Source organism: Brienomyrus brachyistius, chromosome 6, assembly GCF_023856365.1.
Source record: "Brienomyrus brachyistius isolate T26 chromosome 6, BBRACH_0.4, whole genome shotgun sequence".
NCBI lineage: Eukaryota > Metazoa > Chordata > Actinopteri > Osteoglossiformes > Mormyridae > Brienomyrus > Brienomyrus brachyistius.
The window spans coordinates 7,603,273-7,627,501 of NC_064538.1; the positions used below are offsets into that span (position 1 = coordinate 7,603,273).

At 42.8% G+C, this 24,229-nt stretch overlaps 1 protein-coding gene across 2 annotated transcripts in view; it reads left to right on the forward strand.

Annotated features, from left to right (window-relative positions):
* The first annotated feature begins 11,535 nt into the window (after nucleotides 1–11,535).
* LOC125745056 (cadherin-4) overlaps nucleotides 11,536–24,229 on the forward strand; it is a 271,723-nt gene continuing 259,029 nt past the window's right edge. For both annotated transcript variants that reach the window (XM_049017475.1, XM_049017476.1), the window contains exons 1-2: nucleotides 11,536–11,873; nucleotides 13,769–13,877. In XM_049017475.1, coding sequence (XP_048873432.1) covers nucleotides 11,817–11,873; nucleotides 13,769–13,877 — 166 coding nt within the window. In that variant the 5' untranslated portion in view covers nucleotides 11,536–11,816. The remainder of the gene's footprint in view (nucleotides 11,874–13,768; nucleotides 13,878–24,229) is intronic.

The window sequence follows — 24,229 nt, forward strand, 5'->3', positions numbered from 1 at the left end:
CCCCAGTTCTGAGGGTAATTGGACTCTCCAGCACAGTGTAGCCATAGCTTCTACCTTTGTTGTTAACTGCAGATGTGATCTTATGCTCAGTGCCACTGATTACTGCAGAAGCAGCTCCTGCTTGATTACAGATGTCCACTTTAGCCCAGGAATGTGTGCATCTGCAGGTGCATACGTGTGTGTGTGTGTGTGTGTGGTTTAGGTATACCTTTCCTTGTGGGGTCCCCACAATGTGATGAATACCCATTTTTTACCACATGGGAACCAGTTTCCTGGTCACTGGAAGGGAATACTAATTTTTCTAAAAATCTGTGACTGCAATCAAAAAACTAAAAACGCTTGTATTTTGTTTGCTTACTTATGGTTATGGTTAGAGCTGGGTGGGGCTTAAGTGTGTCATGGTTAGCATTAGCATTTTTCCCATAGAAATTAATGTAATTTTTGTAATTATTACATTGTGTGGACATTGTGTAATTATTACATCAGAATCTCCTAAAAACCTGTAGCATGTTACCATGTGAGGATATTTATTTGGTCCCCACAAGGATAACCTCAGCTTTATAAAAATCTGTGAAAAAAAACAATAAATGCCAAGTCTTTAGATGGGATTTAAATTATGTCCATAGAAATGAATGGGGAGTCCCCATTAATATACAGTATGAATACATGGACTGTGTGTGTGTTTGTGTGTGTGGGCGGGGCTATGGCGTACCTGGAGACCAGCATCTCGTCTCAGTACATTGCCTACCTAGTGAAGCGCCGGGCTGGCTGTTCTCTTTGGACATCTCCCCACTGGCTTTGACCAGACAGGGCCCGGGGTGGTAATAAGACTGCCGGGTGGAATCTGGGTCAGAAGAATGTTTATCTCCTGTCCGTCTATACAGCTTCACCCGAGGAACTCGGAGCACTTCTCGCCTTTACCACAGATCATGCACCGCTGACTTGAGCTCTATATGGGTTTTCCTCAAATTCTCTGGACTGCTGCTGCGAATCACATCACAGTAAGTATCAGTGTAAGGCTAGAAAAAGGAAGAAACACAGTTGAGTTCTGTAATGACAAACTGGCCCCTTCCCTCAACAAAATTAAGTGGTGCCGTTATCTTCATCACAGGATCAAAACTCTCTTTTTCCTCAGCCAAGAATCCCATCTCAGGTTTTCCTATACAGACATGGGTTACGATTGTTCGTGCTATGATATTTCGACTTTACAGTATGTTGGGCATGATTATTTAATAACATATTCAATACTTTATTATAAAATGGGCTTTTTGTTAATGATTTTGCCCATCTGTTGACTAATGTAAGTGTTCTATGCATGTTTACGGTAGGCTAGGCTAGGCTGTGACGTTTGTTAGGTTAGGTGTACTTAATTAAAAAGCATTTTCACCTTACGATATTTTCACCTTGTAACAGGTGTGTTTGAATGAAACCCCATCATAACCCAGCGAATGTCTATATTTACTTTTGTAGCTTTTCCAAAGTACATGAGCATCAAATGCATTCAGATACATGCACAATGCATCCTTTCAGTCTCCCCAGTTTGAATTAGAAAATGAATTTTGTGTAATATGTACAGTTAATGGTTTTGAGCTTCTGCTATCTTCATGCTGCTAGTTATCATAAGATCATTCGCTTCTACATGATCTCGTTGTCACGCTCGAGGGCAAAAATACCACTAAATAAATACATTAAAATCCTGTTTGTGGGAATCTTTTTGGGTGATGAGTGTTTGGTGAGGTCACAGAGCCTAATGGAAGTGCGTAGAGCCTAGACAAGTAATGCATCTCACTGGAACGATATGGAATATTTGTGTAATAAAGCAGCTACTATTTTATTCCAGAATTGCATTTCCAAATATGAAAACAACATTTGCCATACAAATAAAGTGTATCTTACACCATGTAACTTTATACATAAATAACTAATGTACAGTGTGTATACCGTATATACGCTTGTGCATTCACAGATAAGCAGTAATTGCTTGTATGTTGTATTATCATTCATTGCGCAAAAAAATAAAAATGCATTGATTTAATAGCAAACAAAGTTGTTATTACCTGATGGTTGTAATAGGGTCATTTTATGGAATGTTGTGCACTGGATGGCTCACTCTGGGCGTTTGCTCTTGGGAATGTTCAGGCTGCAACTGGTGATGTCGGAGGTGCACTGGCCGCTGGCCTTGAAGGAGGACATTTAGGTCCAAGTCCAAATAGCGCTAAGAAGGGCCAGGTACAGCCTCAAGGAGCCAGCCTCCTCTAACCCTGCTCCAGAATGTTGTCGAGGGTATAGTCCTGTCTAATCAGTCCTGGGAACTTGGGTTCACATCCGAGATAGAAATGTCTTGCATCCTTAAACAAGATATACTGCTGCAAATTTATATACACCTGAATCAGTTCTTTAAAATCTACTTTTATTAATAAGAAAAACCAAAAAAAAAAAAAACACTGCTGATTTCTGAAGTGAAAAAATGTGTGGAGCTTGTTCAAGTTGAACAGCTATTGGCTAATATTATTTGTAGAAAACAATAGGACTGTGGGATTTTTATCAACATACAGTACTGTGTAAAAGTCTTAGGCCACCAAAAACAACTAAGTTTAAAGCTATTTAACTAAGCCGTACATGTATATTTATTCAGAAAAAGTACGACTTGGCATTTGAATATATATGAGTGAACAGTAATACAATGAAAATCTCATTGGATGGCTAGAAACAGACAGCTTTAGTTCCCAAACCTCACATCTGGGGCACCCCAACCATTCTATGTATTTGTTAAATTTCACCACTAGTTTACATAATTAACTTAATTTAATTAGTTTATAAATTCCATGAGATATCAATTGGAGTCCTAGTGACTGAACTGAACAAACATAAGGTTGTGTTGGGCAGTAACTGCAAAAACTGGGGCGATTGAGCACATACATAAATTCATAGTTTTATCCAATCATAAAAAAATTTTTGGCAACGCTTAACTTGACGGGGTACAAATAATATAGCATTATACTATTTCTTAACTTTTGTGAACTACCAGAGGAAGAAGTATTGAATAACACAAGTGAAATACTGTTTATCATTAATTGAATCGTGATGCATCTTTTATCTCAAGTTCCTTAACCATAAGTAACCAAACAAAATATGAGACATTTGAAATTTTCAGTTTTTTGATTGCATTCGCAGATGTTTGTGGGAACCTGAAAAATGGTCCCCACAATATCAAAATAACAGGTTTTTATCACAATTTGGGGGAAATTTGGTCCCCATAATGTAATATAATATAATCCACACACACAAACACATAGAGGTATGTATTAATCCTTTATGTGGACTCTCCATAAATTTCTATGGGGAAAACTCTAATCCCAGCATGACCCCTACCCAGCCCTAACCTTAACCATAAGTAGCGAACAAAATACAAGACTTTTTACCTTTTTAGTGATTTCATTTCAGTTACATTTTAATAAAATTGAATTTACATAACATTTGGTGTCATACCCGGCTCGTACGATCCTCGTGTGTGCCACGCCCCCGATTATCCACGTGTGCTTCCCCGATCTTGCCCAGCTGTGTTCGATTATTTTCTCCCAGTCTTGTGTATTTCAGTCCGTGTCTTGCGTTGGTTCCCTGTCCGTCATTGATGTTGTTAATGTCAGTGCTTGTGATCCGTCCTGCCCATCCCGTTTACCCGATCCTTTTAATAAATCCCCGTTTTCCCCGACTTCGCCTGCTTGCCTGCTCCTTGCCCGCTTACCTGCCCGAGCGATCACCCGCTAACCAGCGCTGATCGTGACAATTTGGTTCCCACAATGTAATGTATATCTGACCCACACACACAGAGGCAAAGACAGACATGAAAACACACACGTTTTCAATGCTCCAGCTTCTACACGACTTGCATTCTGCCATCTATATAGATAATCACAGAGACGCAAGATGTCTTGGGAGCCGAACATACAGCCTTTCTGTATCATTCACAGTCCCAGAAGCAACATCGAGGTTAATTAAGTGAAGTGGATTCAAGCAGAACTAAGAAAACTGACAGTCAGGTTAATCAATCAACAACATAAGCAACCCGCTTCTACAAGTAATCATTGTATATGAAGTCTACAGTCGAAAGGTCAGAGGAGAAGAAAGCACTGATATTCATTTACTTAACATTGTAAAAAAATCCATGCCATGGTATTAATTAATTACTCTGCTTAACGCAACTAATTGTCATGCTGATGGCAATGCAGACCATTAAGTGCTGTTACACAAGCGAAAGATGAAAGGATCATTTGAAACAAAACCCAGGATTGCGGAGTATCCATTAAAATCTCTGTTATCTTACAACACAGCCATCTATTGTACAGCACTCTGCAAGTCTTAGGCCCGAAAAGGTAGCTTGGTAACACTCTACTTGACGGGGCACAAATGCTAAAGGTCGTCATGCTGGGATTAGAGTTTTCCCCCATAGAAATGAATGGAGAGTCCCCACGAAGATATAATTACAAGCCTGTGTGTGTGTGCGTGTTTGTCCGTGTGTGTGAGACAAAAGAAGAGGTTGTGTGTATGTGATGCAGACTCATTGACATGCAGGATTCAGAGCCTTCGCAGACCATTGACATGGCATTTACGTCGCAGAAATACAAAGTCATATTGATAAGTTAGTCCAGATTATGCAGCTTACATTTTTATATTTACATTGTTTATTGTTCTATTGACAGACCCTCAAGCATTGGTGGGAAATTGCCATGGAAATGAATAGACCACTACTTTCAGCGTCAAAAATAATTAATTAAACTGTATTTGTGCTGTACATAGTCTTTTAAAAAAGACTGAAAGCAGAACTTTCAAAACTAAATGAAAATGTAATTATAGCAAAGGGATGCCTACATTTCTATATCATTTTTTTAGAAGCAGAAGCAACTTCAATAAAAAAAACAATATTGTCAATACTCATTTTAACGCATATTGCTTTTTATGCCATTCTAAAAATATGCCGTGTCATGGTCTGTTCTCAAAACAGATTCATATGTAATTCTCCAAAAACAGCATGACTGTGAAAATACCAATGCATTACTCCAATATAATTGTGTTGTACATATCATGCATCCGTGTCATCTTATATAGTGAAAATTTATTTCTGAATTTATATGATAAATATAATATATAACAACGCAAATTATTTGCTGCCTGTGTGATTTTTCGACCCTGAATGTTATCAGGTTTTCAGCCAATAACAAGACACATAAGTTCATTGCTGAGTAAAGAATTCTGTGCATTCCCACATGTGAAAAAAATATTTCCCCTTTACAATAACTGCTCTTACCATCTTTATTGTCAGTGACTGCAACCAAACTCTAACTAAACTTACTGACCAGTGCAAAAGCGAACATGTCAAAATTTAGGCTTATTCCTCCCAGCAGAATTGTTCTAACTCAGCGCAATTTAAGATTTATCACGGCTTATTAAAATCAAAGTTTCCAGTATGGCCACGGCATTTAAGTGGACTTTACAACAGCAGTAAAATCTCAGGTTGATCTTGTGAGAAGATGACCTGACATTCTCCTGCACAATTACCTGATACGGAAGGAGCTCATTGTTCCATAAATAGCAACCAGTCCTGATGCAGCAAAGCGTCCCCAAACCATAACATCACAAGCGCCATTTTTATCACTGCTGTAAGCGTGTGACTGTGGAAGATGCAGTCTGCTTTTTCCCATACATTACAGGGCCTGTGTATACCTGAAACTATCACTTTTGAGTCATCTGTTCATACAGCATCCTTAAATGCAGTTGCATGCAAGATGTTTTTGGGAAATCTGAGATATTTGTGAACAGAGGTTTTCACTATGCTTTTCATACTGCTCCTGTGACTCAGGCCTATGTATTTTTTTATTTATTTAGGATGATTATTGATTTGCTCTTGGGGATTTTGCCCACTCACGGTACGTTTCACTAGTCTTCTAAATTGTCTTATCTTGGACAATATGGCACAGATTACAGTTGCTCAAACACAGCCTTGGGATTTGCTTTATAACTATCAAAAACTATCAGATATTATTTTTCTTCAAGAGATCATTAGGTACGCATAGAAGCCGTGCGCTGACAGCTCACCTCTGATGGCAAGGGCCCAATTTGTCTCATTTGAATTTGAAAAGGCTTGTCTAAATCACATCATATTATTTACCAAAGTATTCAACCAACTGAATTTAATTAACTTTAATTTTTGTATAAGGGGTTTTACAGGGATGCCTGTTCACGATTCCAGGTTCATCACATATAATATCTCACTTTCCCTTCTGTCAGAATTCCCAAATATTATTATGCGCTGTAATATACATTGAGGATATATTATTTTGCTTAACTTTGCCAATGTTTTCAGGATCAGTAAGGGTGCAATCTTTCGTCTGAGTAAGGAGGATATTTCTCCTTCTTTTGTCTTGTACCTTTTGTCATAACCCTGCTCAAAGTAACATGCCCTTGTCTGTGACATAATCGCATAAAGCACAGTCCTCGCACAGACGGCTGTCACCAATTACCATGGCGGCTAGATGAGCACCGCGTGTACCTTTCAGACTTATTGCATCCCGTAGACATATGCCACCCCAGCCCCCTGTGGCAGTTACCCCGCTGCTGTTAGGATCAGAAGCACAGACCTTAAGGTCACATACAGGGGCTGCACCCCACCGCCGGCGCTCGGTGTTGTTTTATGAAATTTCTGTCAGAAATGTGCGGCAACTCGACACACCGTTCCTCAGAAAAACTCTGACATATGACATTCAGATCATCTTTGTGTGGCGACTCGACCAGAAAGCACAGAGATGTTACCATACCTAAGATTCATTCAGTGCATTTGGCTCGTCACATAATCAATAAACAATACCTATAAAAATATTTTTTTAAATCACGCTTGAGTCTGATCGGCCCCGACCACGCCCACCCCCACGTGAACCGCCACGCCTCCAGCGATTGTCATCAGCAGAGGTCTGAACAGCCGCATTGCATCGCAGCCGCATTTGGTGATCAGTTACCTGATTTAAGCCCAGTGGTGATTTATAGCTCCTCCCGAATAATTGGGTTCCCACGGCTGTTTGAGCCGTTCCTTGTATGTTCCGTGTTTCTGGTTTTTTGGACCTGCGATTCTTGCCTATGTGTGTTCTGGATTTGGTTGCCTGGCTGATTGCCTTCTTGTTACTGATCCATTGCAGATACATGCATTCTCCCCATTGGATGATGTCTTCAGATTGGATTGCATTTCTGACTCACCTGTTTTGGCCCGGCCTGGCTCTGACGTCGATTCGAGCTTCTGAATTAAACATCCCAATGTACTGCACTTGTATCCTCTCTGTCTGATCATCATAAAAAGCCATCAAAATAAAAGATTAATAATAACATAAAATAAAATCAATGACGAAGAGTAAATATGTCAGTCAGCTAAGTAAATATCGCATCAGTACAGCATTTTCTGCTATCCTGTAAATTTCATAACTGCATTATGCTCCGTATGAATGGATATTGTAATTCACTTGGGACAGCAGAGTGAATATATGGGTTGGTACCTGACATAATTCATTGCCTTCCAGGTTACATAATGGTTAAGCCCATTTAGCAAACTTCTCTCACCTGAGCTGACAAAGCACTGGGCTACGGCAATTTCCAAATCTGACACTGTGACTGCTTTTCATGTCTCCATATGTTTGTTTATCCAGTTCACAATGCATTTAGATTCGATTCACTGTGTATTTCACATTATCGTGTCAAATGCATTTCCTGAATGTGTCTGCATGTATTTTTAATGCTGTGTGTGTTTACATGTCTTCACAATGTCATATAATTCACTCTCTATGCTTGCCTCATTAAAAGTCAAGCAATGCTTTTTTCAATCCGTGTTCTATATTGACCCAAGACAATTGCTCTTCCCTATCGGACTGGTAACACTGGCATATTATAGTGTAAACCATTAGTGACCCACCCTGTAAGGGGTAAACGGTGCTGTGTCACAGTGTAATGTGCTGGTGACATATCGATAAGTCATTTGAAGGGTCAGGTAAACCCGAGTTTTCCACTCACATCTAGAACTTTCCTCGGTTTTGTGTGCTGGTGATGCTCAAAATTTTTGCTGTCTGTCTCTTGTCAGCCAGCTAGACAAACTGCCAAAGTGTTCCTCTGCCGAGATTCCTATTACCGCTCTAGAACCGTATTCCCAGAAAGGTGTTTTAAAAGTAAAAATTTAAGTAGGACAACATTTATTTTAACATTTGTATTTTTCACGCTACATTTGAGATGTATATATATATATATACACACACACACACACACACACAGAATATCAGGCACTGACGGATTAAATAAGAATCAAATCCTCTTCGTGAGTGTCACTTTAGCCTGTAAGTGAGGTGCTTGAGTGATTCAGAGTCAGGTCTACCTCTGGGCACATATACGCGTCTAGCAACGAGGGAGCGTGCTGCGGTTCGGCACACATGCCGGAAACATCCTGATCTGTGTCATCCGTGGCACTGGGAAGCCATAAAAACCCCTTTCCTCTTCAGTACTCCTGCTCCCAGGGACTCGCAAAAAGGAACTCAGAAAAGGAAAATCATACACAGATCAAAACCAGGACCTGGCGATCGTGAAATGATCACCAGCTCCTCTACTGCCGCTCCAACCGACCCGAATAAGCACGATGACAGACGTTGCGCACTGTGTGCGTGGCGTGTGTGACAGCAGTGTGACATCGCCGCATGCTGGATTCAGAATTAGAATATGAAACAGAATGTGGAATGCAAGACAGGACCAATTGTATTGATATGACCAAGCTGTATTGGTAAAGTTTGATTGATCCTCAGCCCCTCAGAAGAGACAAGAGCTCTCCACTGGAATAATTCCCTTTGTAAAAGGACTCTTTTTCCACCCCATTTTAAGGCCTTAAACTCAGCTCTGCTCCATTTAAATTTGGTGTTTGAGAGCCACTGAAAAGGACAGGAGGGATGTTAAGTATTTATTGAACAACAAGCACTCTACCGAAAGAGAGATCAGCATGATGGTAAACGATCAGAGGCAGGATAACAAGGTTTTAATTGCAGCCGTGCCGTTATAGTTAAGTAACGCAGAGGGTGAAATATCATCCGGGATTGTGAACAATGAAGTCACGAGCCGAGGGAGCGATTGACACCTCTTGGTATTGTCGGCGTTTATGGTGGAGCCCATGACTCCTGACTGGTGGCCATGTTCCAGATGTAAACACTGCAAAGGAAGAAAGGGCAGGATCACACTGCAGGGCAGGATCACAGCTGGGAAGTCAACAGGGGCAAAAAGCAGCAGGGGAAAACCAGCTGCGTCATATCTGACAAATGGAAAAATGCACAAATACAATGCCCCCCCCACGAAAATGTAATCTCTTCGGTACAGCGTTCCTGTTAGACTTTTTTAAACATTGATGCTAAATCCTAAACCTACCTCTTTACTGCATATCAGACCATAATTTATGTAGGTGCCCAAACTGTGCTATGGAGATCAATTTTAATTATCTGTCTCACCTCGTTCCTGGATTTGAGAGTGACCTGTCAGAGCGGGACACTCTGCGATATTCCCTGCGGGATTCGGAATTCTGCTTTGTGGACGTTGACTTGCATAAATGGGAAATATGCAATGAGAGAATTACAAATACTAATCTTGCAATATGATTAACGGGTCAAGGTTGGACCTTGGGTTTGGATTATGGTGTAACGGTAGGTGTATTTTAGGGTTAGAAGGATCTCTGATGTTTAACGAGGCATAAAGTGTGTGTAAAATGGCCACTTGTGCTGTACGTTTTACAACGTGTAAACAAATAGATTGCAATTACAAAGTCATTACTTTGGTCTATTGCTAAGTATTTTAATTAGAACAACAATGTATGTGCGTACACATAATTTGCACAGTACTTAATCACATTTACAGGGCAATTAAACAAATGTATTGCCAAGAATTCCGACTGACAATATGGCGTCATTGTTGACTATAATCTTTGCCACGTAACGAGTAGATGTGTTTGGCCTTACAAAACGCTATTGTCAATATTTCACATCTGACTGCGGAAAAGGAAGATCAAACACAGAAGTTGTATTGTGAGAGATTTCTGAGCATTGTTTAAGGCGTGGCCATACGACTGTGAATCTGTCAACAGATAATAAACGACTTGAATGCCAGGAATTGCAGGAATAGTGGATGCTGGGGGAAACAGGCGAACACACAAAGACCTAAAAGCGCATGGAACAGATGCTGTCATGTCCAACTTTTCTGTGGGACTTCCTCCTTGTGATACATTTTATTAGTTCCTCTCCAGCTATTCTTTTGACTGGATCAAATGTAGAGCTTGAACAGAACTGTTCTATACATTGTGGCGATTCTACCATAATTCATAAAACACCAAATGATTGATATGTGTTTTTCACATTTATCGCACACATTTGTGACACATGCAGATTGGATTAAGACAGGTTATGATTAAAATCCCACAATTCTTGTGTTATTTACTGTCACTGAAAAACAATCGACCAGGCTGCTTAATATTTAAACTGTGGGAAATACTTCATTGTGTGCAGGCCAAAGAAGGAGCTGTCCACCACAGTTCTTTATGGAGTGCAAAAGGACAGTGTAAAAACAGCCAAAGTGCAGCCATCATCGCTTTCACACTCATGATGAGGGGAATGTGAGGGGCAATGTGGATCGAGTCAGCGCTGCCCTCAAGTCTCGTTTCCGTTGTAAAGCGTCCGGAAAGATCCGAATCATGAAATTTCACATATTCTTCGAAATTGACTGAACTAGAAAAACAAGGCAAGTATGTCGGCTTCCATTAGCCCTCATCTGCAGCCGAATTATTTACCGGTGGGAAAAGTAAATGCATTTGCTACGAAAAGTCGAAACAGACTGCTGGTGACATTCTGTCAATCCTTTTAATGGGATTACCCCTCTCAGATATGGAAATTGAGCAGCCAATCAGAGGCCCGGAAACCTCGCAGTTATTAAACTGCGGACCTGAATGCTGCATAGGCTACTCTAAGTGTGCTTGTCTGTAGATATTCCCTCCATTAATCCTTCACTCTTAAACACACACCTGGGAATCGGGATGTGGAAAGAGCGAAGAAAATAGCATTTCACAGCAAATGGGAAATTTGTTAAGCCCTGCCTATTGTTTTTTTTCTCCATGAAACAATGCCGCTGTAGCTTTGGTTATGTGCTAGAGTAAACCAGAGCTGAACGTCTGTAAAAATCATTTATTTTTATTTTATATTTTTATTATACATTTTAAGGTAGTCAACATCGACATTTTATAACATCGAGTTATAAAAGAAATAATTACTAACAAAGTCAAACACAGCAAAACACACATATAAACAACTGATATGCATGCCTAAGAAAATAGCTGTAAGTCAAGGGATGATTGACAGATTGCTGACTTTTTAATGTTTAACACACACACAATCAGCTCTGCAGTATTTTTGATGCCAAAGCAGTACAATAGACATACAAGAGCGGCAGCTCCAGCAATTAGAGAGGTCTGCCTGCGCCCGTTATACTTGGTTTCTTTAAGTGGGATTCTCCTGCACTGTACGGTAGGAGGGGTTGTAGTGACGCTGCGAAGCCCTTTGGTGCTGAGCTGAACATCGCTTTTCACCTGCAGTTGAGCGCCAGAGGACTCGGGACGGTTTGCACTACACAAGCGCTTAAAACATCGCGGACGGAGCTAAGGAGGAAGACTGTGGGGGAAGCGCAGGATAAATATCCATAATAAAGAAAAAGCTGTGCGAGGAAATCAGCCGAATCGCGGGTCTCTCTCGCTCCGATTTCTTGCGACAATGAAAACGGGCTTCATTATATTACTGATGACCACCACAATGCTGAGCACATCTTGGGTGAGATTTTAATTCCTCTTTTATTTCGGGCTGTTGGAAGTGCCGTGCCGCTTTGTGTTCTCACGGCCACCGGCAATGCAGCCGTGCAGCTACAAAAGAAAATGATTAGATTGATTTATAACTTTCGCTCTTAAAGAAGTGCTTCATTCTTTGTAACGTTTAAGTACCCTGTCGTGCATTTTAAGGGTTGCCACTCGTCGCTTATTTTCACATATAAGTAGATGCTACGCGGTGTATTTTTTGTACACGGACTGATGACGATGAGGTCCTGTTTATTTATTTGTGCATTTATTTACTTATTTGTTCTTTTGTTTATTTGCTCAGGGAAAGCTTTTCGGGATGTATTAAAATGTGCGGGCTATTAGCCGTCTATGTAGACCGGCCAGAGATTCGTGCAGCGCTTCGCCGCGGCGAACTTGACGGTGCGGATGCTGCGGTCGGGATCTCGGTTTCTCTTTGTCAGATTTATGTCCACTCTGCGTTTTTCCACACACACGCGTGGACATTTTCCTTCATATGCGAAGAGCACCGTCAAAAGTTTGCATCGGAAACAGTATTTTGCGTATCATTGCAAAACTACAACGAAAATACACTCCGAAACGCACGCGTTACATGGCACACAAAGTTGCGGCTTCGCCTGTGGATGTAATATTGAGTTCGTTGTTCATGTTTTTGTTTAATTGGCAGTTTTTGCCTAAGATATCCAATAACTGTGAAAAGAACCTTATTTCATATAGATGTGTGAGGTGCGTTTAATCACATTGGAATGAATGTGATTTCGGCTTTGGATTTAAAAAAAAAATTAATGTATGTGGGCGGTTTGAGGTTTTGGCTGTAATAATAGGTAAACCAGAAGGTTTTTTTTGGCACAATAGGTCTCTCGTCTTGTAGCCTACTTGTCATCAGTACGAAGAAATCAGTGTAAGGAGTAGTATGAATCTCGACCGCTGTTTTATTCCCTGACTCTGCCATTTCCTTATGAATGCACAAAGACTGTGGTATCCACCGCACACACCAGTGATGCTAAGCAGTACTGATGGGCTTTCGGCTAAGCTTTTTTGCCGTGTGAGGCTGTCGGATGTTCATGCTCAGGCAAACAGACAACATACACACACACACACACACACACACACACACACACACACACACACACACACACACACACACAGAGAGATAGACACATACAAAAAAATAATAAAATCGGTCGCCGGAAACTTGGAAAGAGACTCAAGCTTCCGACAAGCCACCGTCAATGCAGCACTGGCAATTTTCCCCCCAGCTGGGCTGCTTAGGTACACGGTTTCACGCAGAAAGACAGGGCTACTCATTAAAAGAAGTCTGATCTCAGGGGGGTGAATTTTAGGGTGCCGAGGGGCTGAGCCACAGTTACTCCTTTTATTGTGTTATTTTAACCCATACAGCGGAGCTCCGTTGTCAGCGAAATAGAGCCGCGCTGCCGCTCTGATGTGGATGCAGTCGGGCGAGCCGAGTTTCGGCATCAGCTGCCGCTGCTATAATAAAAAAGGAAGACAGACTTGGGAGACTATTCTGCCACTTTCACGGCCCCACCTGACATACTCTGTAGCAGCATTTGCACAGCACCTCGTTTTGGGAGTATGTTTCTGACTTGCCAAGCGAGGTAGGCGTGTTATAACAAAAAAAAAGAGTTGTTCATTGTTTCAGAGTGGTAAAGATATGGGTCGTTATGCAATTTTAAGCAGTTTTTCTATTTGTTGAATAAAGCACCCCCTGAATAAACTTCTCATGAATGTGTTTGTCTGGGAAATGCATTTCTGCACAACGCATAGCTAACGTTTTCAATTCAGAGCCGCCGAGAAAGATCAACCGAATCCATATTCATAAACGTCTGACAGTTTTGTTTGTTTGGTCCGTAGGGGAATTATGACCTGCCGTCTAAGCCACCGTGCAGACCTGGATTCTCAGAGAGTTTTTATACAGTGTTTGTTTCGAGGGATATACTACAAGGTCAGAGCATTCTCAAAGGTAAGACATGCAATCTCTTTACAAAGTATGCAGCTGTTCTTTCTGGTGCTCAGAGGAGGCCGACCTGGGGGTGGAAGAGAAATACATAATGTTTCTCTGCTCGACATTGCTGTTTCGCATGTCCTTTGTGGAGTAGCGGCGCATTGTTTAAAAATAAATGGCAAAAAGAGTGTTGCAGCCGATAGTGCACTGCCACGGCAATGCTCCGGGGCACGGGCCTAGGGAGTTACCTGAAATTCACGCGCACCGGTTTTTATAGTGCACACGCAGCATCTGGCGTGCGACACGCGCAGCGGAGGGTGCGCACCCTTGGACACTCTCCGTTGTGCAATGTACCTGCAAGTTGACACACACAAGAGGGGGGAGGAATCATCTATCCAGCCCGTTACCATGTGACCAGGGCGAGTGGCTTCCCGAGTGCATTTATCAGTTGCGCTTCACCCGTCAGGTGGGCGTTTGGCTGGGACTGCGTAAATGGAGACAGGGGTACGGCCTCCAGCGGCCGCAGCACCAGCTACGCCGCCCCACGGTGTCATGCTGCGTGCCACACGGCAGCTAGAGGAGGAAGCTGGGCTCAAGATCTGCTGGTCCGTGCGGTCATGCTGCCGGTCACAGCGCTTAAGGGATAAAAAGGGGGACCTCTGAAGGGTTGTTCTTTTGGCTGCTGAAAAAGCTCCCGTCATTACTTTTTAATTAGTTGTAATTGTTCACTGTTGTCTTTTTTCATGATTGCCAGGGGAAAACAATCCTGTCCTTACCAACCATTTTTCTGTCGACATCGGGGGAGTAAAGCGCACGGCTTGCGGCATTGTGTGCAGCGAGGGCTCTCATTGCACGATTCACCCCGTTGCTGTGTAATCGGAGGCAGTTTTAAAGTAGAAATATTTATGGGAAAATGTATTAAATTGCTCTTAATGCATAAATGTTGTGATCATTTCTTTGATGAATATTTCTTGCTTCAGTGGCAAAATAAGTTGACAGCGTTTAAGGGGAGAACAGCCGATAGTGCGGAAAATCTAATCAATATCTCGAAACTAATTCAGCACACAGGCTTCCAATATAGGCTAACAGGTATTCTCTATTGATCAATGCTGTTTTTTACAGTAGAAAATCTTTGTTTCCGCGCTGTAAGTGACTGGATCTTTGGTCGCATGCCTGTAGTAATAGGTTTTGTTTGTCCAATGGATGCCTTAGATTTTTACAACCAATTAATAGGCCTACTGTTACGCAAGCAATATTTAAATCAGACACTTCTTAATTATTTTATAGTGGTTCAAATCACATATAATGACGTGTAATAAATTTTAATGATGTAAGAAATACTTAGTTTTAATTTTATGGCATCTTTCAGGCCAGTGTGTAACTTACTGGGTGACTCATTCTGTGGTTACACAGGGTTTGACAGACATGGAGTAATGAAACAGAAAAAAATATCCTTCCATTTTGTGCGGGCATTTGGGTGGATCTAAAACAAGGCGAACAAAGAATATGGGGGTTTTGCATTTTCATTTATACATCTGCATCGTATACCCAGTTATTTGACTGATATGCGATTTGAAGACTTTCTTAAATGTTTTGGTCTTTAATGGTTCACATATTCCAATTTCCCTGTTGACATTTATCTAGTAGTTAAACTGAAATGTTGAGTAGGTTTGGCTCCAAGAGGAATCCTTTGCACGCCTTAATTGAGGCTTTTGTTTGTTAAAATGGTAAGGAGAGAGTTAGACTGACATGCCTGGACAGCAGTCCCTGTCCGTGACTTGAATGTGATCTGAACATCCACTTTTGCCTCCTCACCCACCACCTTTCTTTGTAATATGTAAACAGAGATCTCCCCGGATGAAAGAGCACCGTCTTTATTATGTGAGATAGACGACCTTGTCTGCAATAAGCCAGAAAGCAGGCGGATGAGAGGCGTGAGAGTGTGCAGCCAAAGCGGATGTTAAGGTGTCAGTCGGGGGTAGGTGGGGGAGGGGGGGTACCCAGCTGTGGTTGTCGGGGTGAGTAAGGAAGACCCAGGATGTGGACCCTGTCTGGAATCATTGTTCTGGGAACGGGATCGTCTGCGACGTGATATGAAAGGGGGAGGTTATGCTGGGCGTGTGTGTGTGTGTGTGTGTGTGTGGTAGTGAAGTTATCAGCCCAGCAGGGGGTGTTAACAGAGTTCTGTTGGATTATCATAATGTGTTTTTGCTGAAATACAAACTTATGGTTCGGCAGCCAACACCTCCTTCATTTGCAGGGGAGTAGGGAATTAAGCAGTCCTCTTTCTCAAAGGCTTTCTCTATTTACTGTTTAACTTCTTTCTGAAAAATGCACTTTGAAAATTCCACGAGAAGATTAAAGTTTTGCCAGTTCTCATATTTGCTGGCCTTTTTTTTTGTTTTTGTTTTAAACTTGAACGTTTAGTTATTTGCTGTGGCATCTGTCTGAAGCTAAAAGCTTTAAATTCTGCTTGGAGATTTGTTATCATCTGTCAGTCAGGGATTGTTAAGAGAGTGGCTCATGTTCAAAGAGTCGGGGGAGAGGTGAAGTCCCGATGCTGCCTTTAGAGAGCATGTTCGACCCAGGACCGCAAGTGATGAGAATGACTGGCCAGCCGCTGCACAGGAAGTGATGCAGCGGGGCCTGTGAGAGGGACATGGCGAGTGAAAGCATTTAGCTTTGGCCTAATGAGCAGCTTCGTCAGCCCAGAGCAGCTGCGGAGCACAGAGCCTGAGCCTGTGGCACTCTGCCCATTTCGACACACAGGAAAATCTCAGAAATCAGCAACGATCGTGGCCTCTGAGCAGGAAGAGACGCCCAGTTCTTCCATGCTGTAGGCATGTCCAGAAAGAGGGGTAGGCTTATAAAATACTTCTGTCCATTCTCTGGATGTAATGTCTGGACTCAACAGGAAGCTTTAGCATCTGCTGTCTGAGGGGAGCCCGGCCAGGCAGTGTGATCGCGTCACTGTGCTGGGGTGCCTGTCTGCCTCTGAGGGTCCCTGCCACTGTATGCAGACTGTACCATTCGTGTAACAGAGGAGGTCGCTTGGCTGTGTCACTGTGGACTGTGTTGGGGTGGCTGCCTGAGTCCATGCTTCCTTACCACCGTGCGAAGGCCATACCATCCATGCAACAAGGGGGGTGGGGTGGCTGCGTCACTATGGGCTGCGTAAGGGCGGCCGCCTGCCTCTCTGCCTTCGTCACTTACCGGCTGGGCAGGGGCAGACTGTACCATCCGTGCTTGGAGGGGTGACCCTGAGCACACCTCGGGACTGGGAAAAGGCTCAGTGTGAACAGCCCATGTTCTTCTTACCGAAGCGGAAAGCTTTAAGCAGGGTGATGGAGCCTGACCGTAACCCCTGGAGCTCCCTGCCTCTTCCTGAGCCAAGTCTCAGACTTTGTCGTAGTCAGATCTTGAAGTTCCCTCCTTCACAGATCATATTATGAGAATTAAAACACTTCCTCCTTCCAGAGTGTAATAGTGTAATAAGAACGGTTTGGAAGGAAACTAGAATATGAAAAAAGAGGCATCCTGGGAGATCGGAGTTATAGCTGCAAAGAGACATATTCGTATTCAGCCACTCCCTCCGTAAATCACATAGGAAAGCACAGGAAATGCTTTCTGCTTTCGATTTGATAATTCACTTCAATCTGATAAGTACATTTTCCCAATAAAAGCAGGCAGGGAGGAGCAGGCGTGAAAGGTGAAATTTGTGCCACATCAAACAGCTGATTTCATGGACTTCAGCTGCTGCTCACCTCTGTTGCTGTGGGGGGACGGCATTCTCACAGGCTGCACGTGGTGGGATAAACGGCTGCCCTGAACCACTAATGCAGAAGGGTCGTTCGGCGAACAAGGGGTAGGATTGCATACCAATGAGCTCCTCTCTTTTCATTGCATAGTGAGAAAACAGTAACCACTCCACAGCAGGTAAGAGGGGCATGACTTGTGCTCCCCGTGACCTGAATTTGAGCCTGGCGCTTTTTGTATTCCTGTGCATTTCTGTCCAAGTGAGTTTTGGAACAGCCAGTCTCCAAAATTTTTTTTTAAGCAAACTCAGCAAGTAACCCAAAGCCTCCTGTTCCCATTTTACAAATAGAATAAACTTGTTTTGATGTATTTTTTTTTCATCTACACTATGACCCACATATTTCTGTACCTTGAAGCAAAAGTGAAGTTTTGATGCCAGGTGGTGTTGCTTTAACAATAGGGTGATCGATTCATAGCTTTAGTTCTTTCTGTGAAGACAGCATGCTGTGTATTTGGATAAGGAATTGGCAAGTCAAAGTAGCTTGGAGTTCGACAAGTTTGGAGGCAGCTGTACGCGATGGTTAGCTGTGGAAAGGCCTCTTTCAGACTCTCCAAAGCCTTTCTTCTCAGTACCGCTCTGCAATTCTCTCTCAACGTAGGGAGGTTATCTTCTTGTTCCTGGGGGCTGTTAGGAGAGAACGCGTCCCCCGCCTTACTTTCCCCAAACATGGCCGACGGCCATTCGCCCCTCCTGTGAAACTCTAAGCCAATTTATGTTGAGGGACAGTAAGTGGAACAGGAGCGTGGAAAGACAGTTTTTGATAGATGCTGTTTTGGGTCTTCGTGTGTGGCGCAGTGGGTTGGGATGCTGTGCCCTTGATTGGAATATTGGAAGCTGTAACCTTTGGGTTGGCAGAAAGATTTCACTGTTGGTCCCTTGGGCAAAGCCCTTAACCTCCTGTTGGCTGGACTGGCTGACCTTGCTTTCTCTACAAATGTACATCACTTTGGATAAAAGCCACTGCTAAATACATGAAACTGATGTAGAAGCTGTGGTGCTTTTCAATGTTCATTTTTGGTGAAATTTTCTCTCCCCCCCCAAAGACCTTAGATCGCTGTCTCCTGTCAGGTACTTGTTTAGACCACTGGTATGACGTTGATGTCAACATGCAACGCAGTCCGGTTCGGGTGTAGAATTTTATAAAATAGTGCAGTTGAATCGTTTATTGAACGTTTGTGGGAGTGGTGGGTCTCAAGGGACTTCTTTTGGCACTGTGGGAGGGGCATGGGGTTATAATATATAATATGCTTTAAGGCCCTGTCTCACATGTGGAGAACGTGCAGCTGCTTCTAGAGATTAGGAGGCCCTCCAAGCTGAGGAACCCCAGCGCTGCTTCAGAGACGGGGGGGGTTTGCCCCTGATGGCCCAGTGGCCTTTCAGAGGAGCAAGACCAGACTATGGAAACCACCAAACGCTCTGGTTCTATTTCTCTGCAGTTTCTCAGCTACACAGTGACTGTAATGTATTGGCGTCAAGATGTGTTTGAAAGCCTGGAAGCTGGGATGTTATATGACGCTGGTAAGGCGTCTGCCGTCTGTTGAACGAGGAGCGTGTTTCTGATGAGAAGCTGCCATCAAAGCTGTGGATTTTAGATCGGCACCTAAATCCACCGGTCGGTCATTAGAAAGACATTTCAGAACATGGTAGCAGGTGGAAGCCATTATTTTTTAATGAGATTTCCACCATCTTCTCCCTTGGCCCCAGGAGACAGTGTGATTTCCTGCTGATTGAGTTACCCGCCGATGTTTGTGAACTAGAGTGTCCTTGTCATCTGGAAGCTCCATTAAAGCTGGTCTGGATGTTGGAAGCCTCCATCCAACTGAGCTGCAGAGGATTAAAGACGGTCTCAAGTCCAGATGAAAAAGGTGGGTTTTAAGGGCCCCCCAATGGATGCTGTGACAACCATCTAAGACTCAAAGGACAAGTAAAGGAAACAGTGCAGCGGTCATTGTCTCTGCGACACCTCCCCAACTCCCCCCCCCCTTTCCTTCTAGTACAGTGTTTCCCAATCTGTTCCTAGGGGACCCACAGTCAGTCCATTTTCTGCTCCCTACCAAGCAGTCCTCATTTTTGCTGAGCTGGGAGGGATCAAAGACATGGACTGTCTGTGGGTCCCCGGGGACCAGACTGTGGAACACTGCTTCACAGGGCCAGAGTGAGGGGTGTCTGAGCCAGGTGGTGCTGCCCTTTGTTCTCCCAGAAACAGTGCCCCCTTTCCCCTCTGGTAGACTGGTTTCTGTGGATCATGCCCTCCTCCAGACTGTACTTTGCTCCCTCTCCATCTTGCTGCCCAGTTCGTCCTTCACAAGACACACTGATGCAGTTCTGTACATATTACAATTCACCAGGACTTGGGTCTTTCCCCTTCGTTGTGTTGAATCTTAGATGTTCAACATGACTTATGGCCTAGATGCTCTTCCTGCATTTGATGGTACAAGTCTGTGGGAATGTCTCATTCATTTTTTTAGCCGCTGCTGAGTAAAGGCGGTGGGGACAGTTGCGAGTAGACTGTGAGAGTACATAAGACATCCAAGCTGGAGAAGACCCAACCCTGAGCTTGCATGTACGTTTGCAGCACCGGCTGCCACGCTTCCTCGTTTGCGCTACAGCTTGCAGGAAGTCGGTATCCAGATCAGCTCACCGGTGACGTTGGCTGACGATACTTTGGAATGATCATACGTAGTGTCAGTGGCCCTTAAGAACCTTTTTTGCCTCTGGGTGCTGGACGTGGGGGAAGAGGGAGAGCTGAGAACTCAAGGGAAGTTCAAAAGGGAGCGTGAGGGTCCCCGAAGGCGCGCTGAAACTTCACCTTCAAAGAGAGATTATAGCCTTATTACTGCAGCTGAAAGTTTTGAGGCAGCTGCAGATGTATACGACGGTTAGCCGTGGAAAGGCCTCTTTCAGACTCTCCAAAGCCTTTCTTCTCAGTACAGCTCTGCAATTCTCTCTCAACGTAGGGAGGTTATCTTCTCATACCTGGGGGCTGTTAGGAGAGAACGTGTCCCCCGCCTTACGTTCCCCAAAGATGGCCGACAGCCAGCCACCCCTCCTGTGGAACTCTCACCCAATTTAAGTTGAGAGAGAGCAAGTGGAACATTAGCGTGAATAAATGCAGTTTGCTAGAAGCAGCAGTGCTTTCTCATGTTCGTTTTTAGGTGAGTTCTTTCTCCTTCCTATGCCTGTGCAGCTAGATGTGATCACGTTTACAGCAGGAGTGGTGGGTCTGTGTTTTGCTTGGGTCTTATTTTCTCACCCTGGGTGGGAGTTGTGTACACAGTTAGAGATGGGGCAGAGGTGGGCGGTCAGGACCCAATTTCACATGCAGAGAACGTGCAGCGCGCTCTGTAGTGAGGAGCCAGAGCAGCAGCTGACTGTTTTTAATCCCATTGGTGCAGAGCGAGCTGGTTTTGGAGGAGCGAGGCCTGGCTGCAGAAGCCAGCAATGGTGTATGTCATATGAGCTTTGGATTTTTTTTCTTACATCTTCTCAGATTGCTATTCAATAGCAGCAGCTAATATTGCTTTGTGGTAAGGACACCGTCAATGTATGTGGTCCTATATTTGTACCTCTGCAGTGTCATTTGAAATCCTGTCTGTATTATTGGTCAGGCTGACGGATGGTGTGTACCATGTGAGATGCTCTCTATCCTGCCCATAGCTTGACCCAATCAGCTGTCTTCCCGCCTGCTCCATTAGATACTCTTTCTTTGGGCATTGCAATGTTTTACTTACCCGGGTAAGTGATAGACTTAGAAACGCATTAAAGGGGCCAAAAGGTTTCCTTCTGAAGGAGATGATGGTACTTGAGGGTGAGAGCTATAGAGCTACAGCGCCCCCTACCTCAGCGTGTTGTCTTGCCTGTTCCAGTTCTCCTTATGGCCTTCTTTTTAAGCTGTGTTTGTCTAGGAGGTTGGAGCTGGGAATGCTGTCACACCTGAGTTAACTACATTCAGAACGTCATTGATTGAGCAACACCAGTTCTAACCCGGTTCATGGTTAGCCATTGTTAGCAATACCAGTTGATAACAATGTATTTTGGGGTATTTTGTGCATACAAAGAACGTAGCAACATGTCCTCGGATAACGGGTGGACAGTACTGTGTGTATGACTAATTTAATGAGACACAAGACACAAGTGCTAATAATCAGTATATTACAACAGCTTTCACTTCTGTTGATGCACAAAGCAGCCATCTTGAATTCTGAGGTCAGGGTTGTAGAGGATCCTCCAAGTTTCCGAGTCGAAATTCTGACTTCCCAGTTCAGATGGAACGCAGCATTATTAAAGCAGCACTCACTGTTACTCTTTGATCAAAGGTTGGGTAAATGAATAATGAAATAAGAAAATGTAAATACGGCCGTGGAAAAAATTAAGAGACCACAGCACAATTTTTTGTTTCAATCATTTATCAATTTATAGGTGTGTCTGTGTCAACTACATTTTTTTTGCAAACTGCAGTTTGGTTCTTCTCTGTTTCTCCTTAAAGAAGATTTTCTTCCTTCCTTTATGGGACCTCAGTCCTACTTCTAGGAGTCTGACACGAACTGTCCTAGCAGTGCACTTCACACCTGCACTTAATGTTTCCCATTCCTTTTGAAGGTCACTTGATGCCATCCGCCGATTCATGAGAAACTGTTGGATAAGTTAACAGTCATCCCTGGCATTAGAAAGTCATTTCTAGTCGTTCCCAGTGTGTCCTGCTTCACCTCGTTCTTGTGTAATACTGTCTTAGAAATTTTGAACGTTGAAGCAACCTGCTGCCCAGAGTAGCCTAGGATTAAACCAGGATTTAAAAATGCAGATTTGTATAAAAATATAGAGATGATCTCTTCATTTTTTACCACTACCAAATAAGCAGATGAATCAAAGCTTGTTGCTTTGGACAGGCACATCTGCCATATAAAGTAAATGTAAATCAGCATACAGACAATCCCCAGGTTACGAATGAGATCTGTCTGTCTTTCAGTCGAATTTGTAGTTGTCGGGGAAGTAATAATACAGTATATAATAATGATAATATTTATACAGCAATAATCCAAGTAACTACGTATAGTACTGTGCCTCTAGCCGACGAGTGGCTAAAGCCTGGAATTTTTTCATGAGCATCACAAAGTGTGTGCGTTCATTATTATAAACCACAATATTTAACTCAAATTAGGCTTCATGGTAATCTGGATATGTAATGATAAGCTGGACATTCTTAACCTTCGTTCTCTCTGACAATTTTGAAAATGATGGTTTCATATGGAATATTGTTAAAATCATGGCAGGAAACATGCTGTATGGATGGATGGATGAATGGATGGATGGATAGGTGGATGGATGGATAGTTCTGCCTAAGAGACTGATATTATAAAATCATGCTGTTCCCTGGTCTAGTTTTTATTGCTGTTTATTCCCTGTCACCTGTGGTTACTTGCGTTTCTATCACTAAGTTTATTATTCCTAATTAAGGACACGGGCGTTTTTTTTTTCTGCCTCACAAGCTTGTGATCTTTCTGGAAACACAAGTCAGACAAATATGATAGCTTTACTTTTTCATATGCTAATTCCCTTTGCTGGGAACCATTCATGATTCTAAAGGATGGAGGAGAAAATCTCAGAGGTTCCTCACCTAATTATGGATGGCGCCCAGAATTCAGTGTTTTCATATGAAATGCTACGTACTATAGCTCTCTAATTGATAGCATTGGGTTTAGAAACCTGTGACTGACAGAAGTTCTCAAAATGAGTGCTAATAACCAAAATAATTAGGCAAATATTTCAGACAAAAGACATCAGATTTTATTGTTTGAAGTCCCAAATGCATGTGAAGTCTTATTCGGCCTTATTGGTGTTTATGGTTTTACCTTAAAAATGTGATAAAATCATTGTGAACTAATATAATTAATCATGCATTTATAATGTAACAAATGATTCAATGAAATGAATATGAAGCGTAAATGTAATATGCATCAGTGTAGGTGTTCTGCATTTGATCTGTTAATAACTAAAATTACAAACAAAACAAACCAGTTCAAGTGAAAGTTTGATCTCATTGTCTTAAAGAATCTTTCACATGGCTTTTAGTCAAGGCAAAAGACTTGATGTTAAACACTAAATAACTGGCAAGTTATTTGAGCAGTTTGGTCTTTTGTAAGTGTATTTTCTCCCAAGGATTAACTTCTGTACCTCTTGAAGTGGTGCTTTTACAGGGCGTAGGGAGAAACGCTCATTGGTGTCAGGTCTTTGTACAGCATATGAAATTCCGCTGATATCATTCGAACGCGAGGTCACTTGCTACATTAGGAAACAAGGACATTTATATGATTTAAAAAATTCAGTGTAGGGAGAAGTAAATCTAAGAGGGTTAGACGTTCCTTTGGGTGTCGTTGGACAAATCAAAGCCATTGGTTGACACACGAACAAATCTGTGATTTTTCTGTTCATAATTTTATTTAGAAAGAGCAGACCGATCACCCTGCAGTGGCTGGGGGGGGGGGGGGGGGGGGGGGGGGGGGGGTATGGTAGGGAAAATCCTCCATGTCCCATAAACACTTATGGTGTCTGGTTC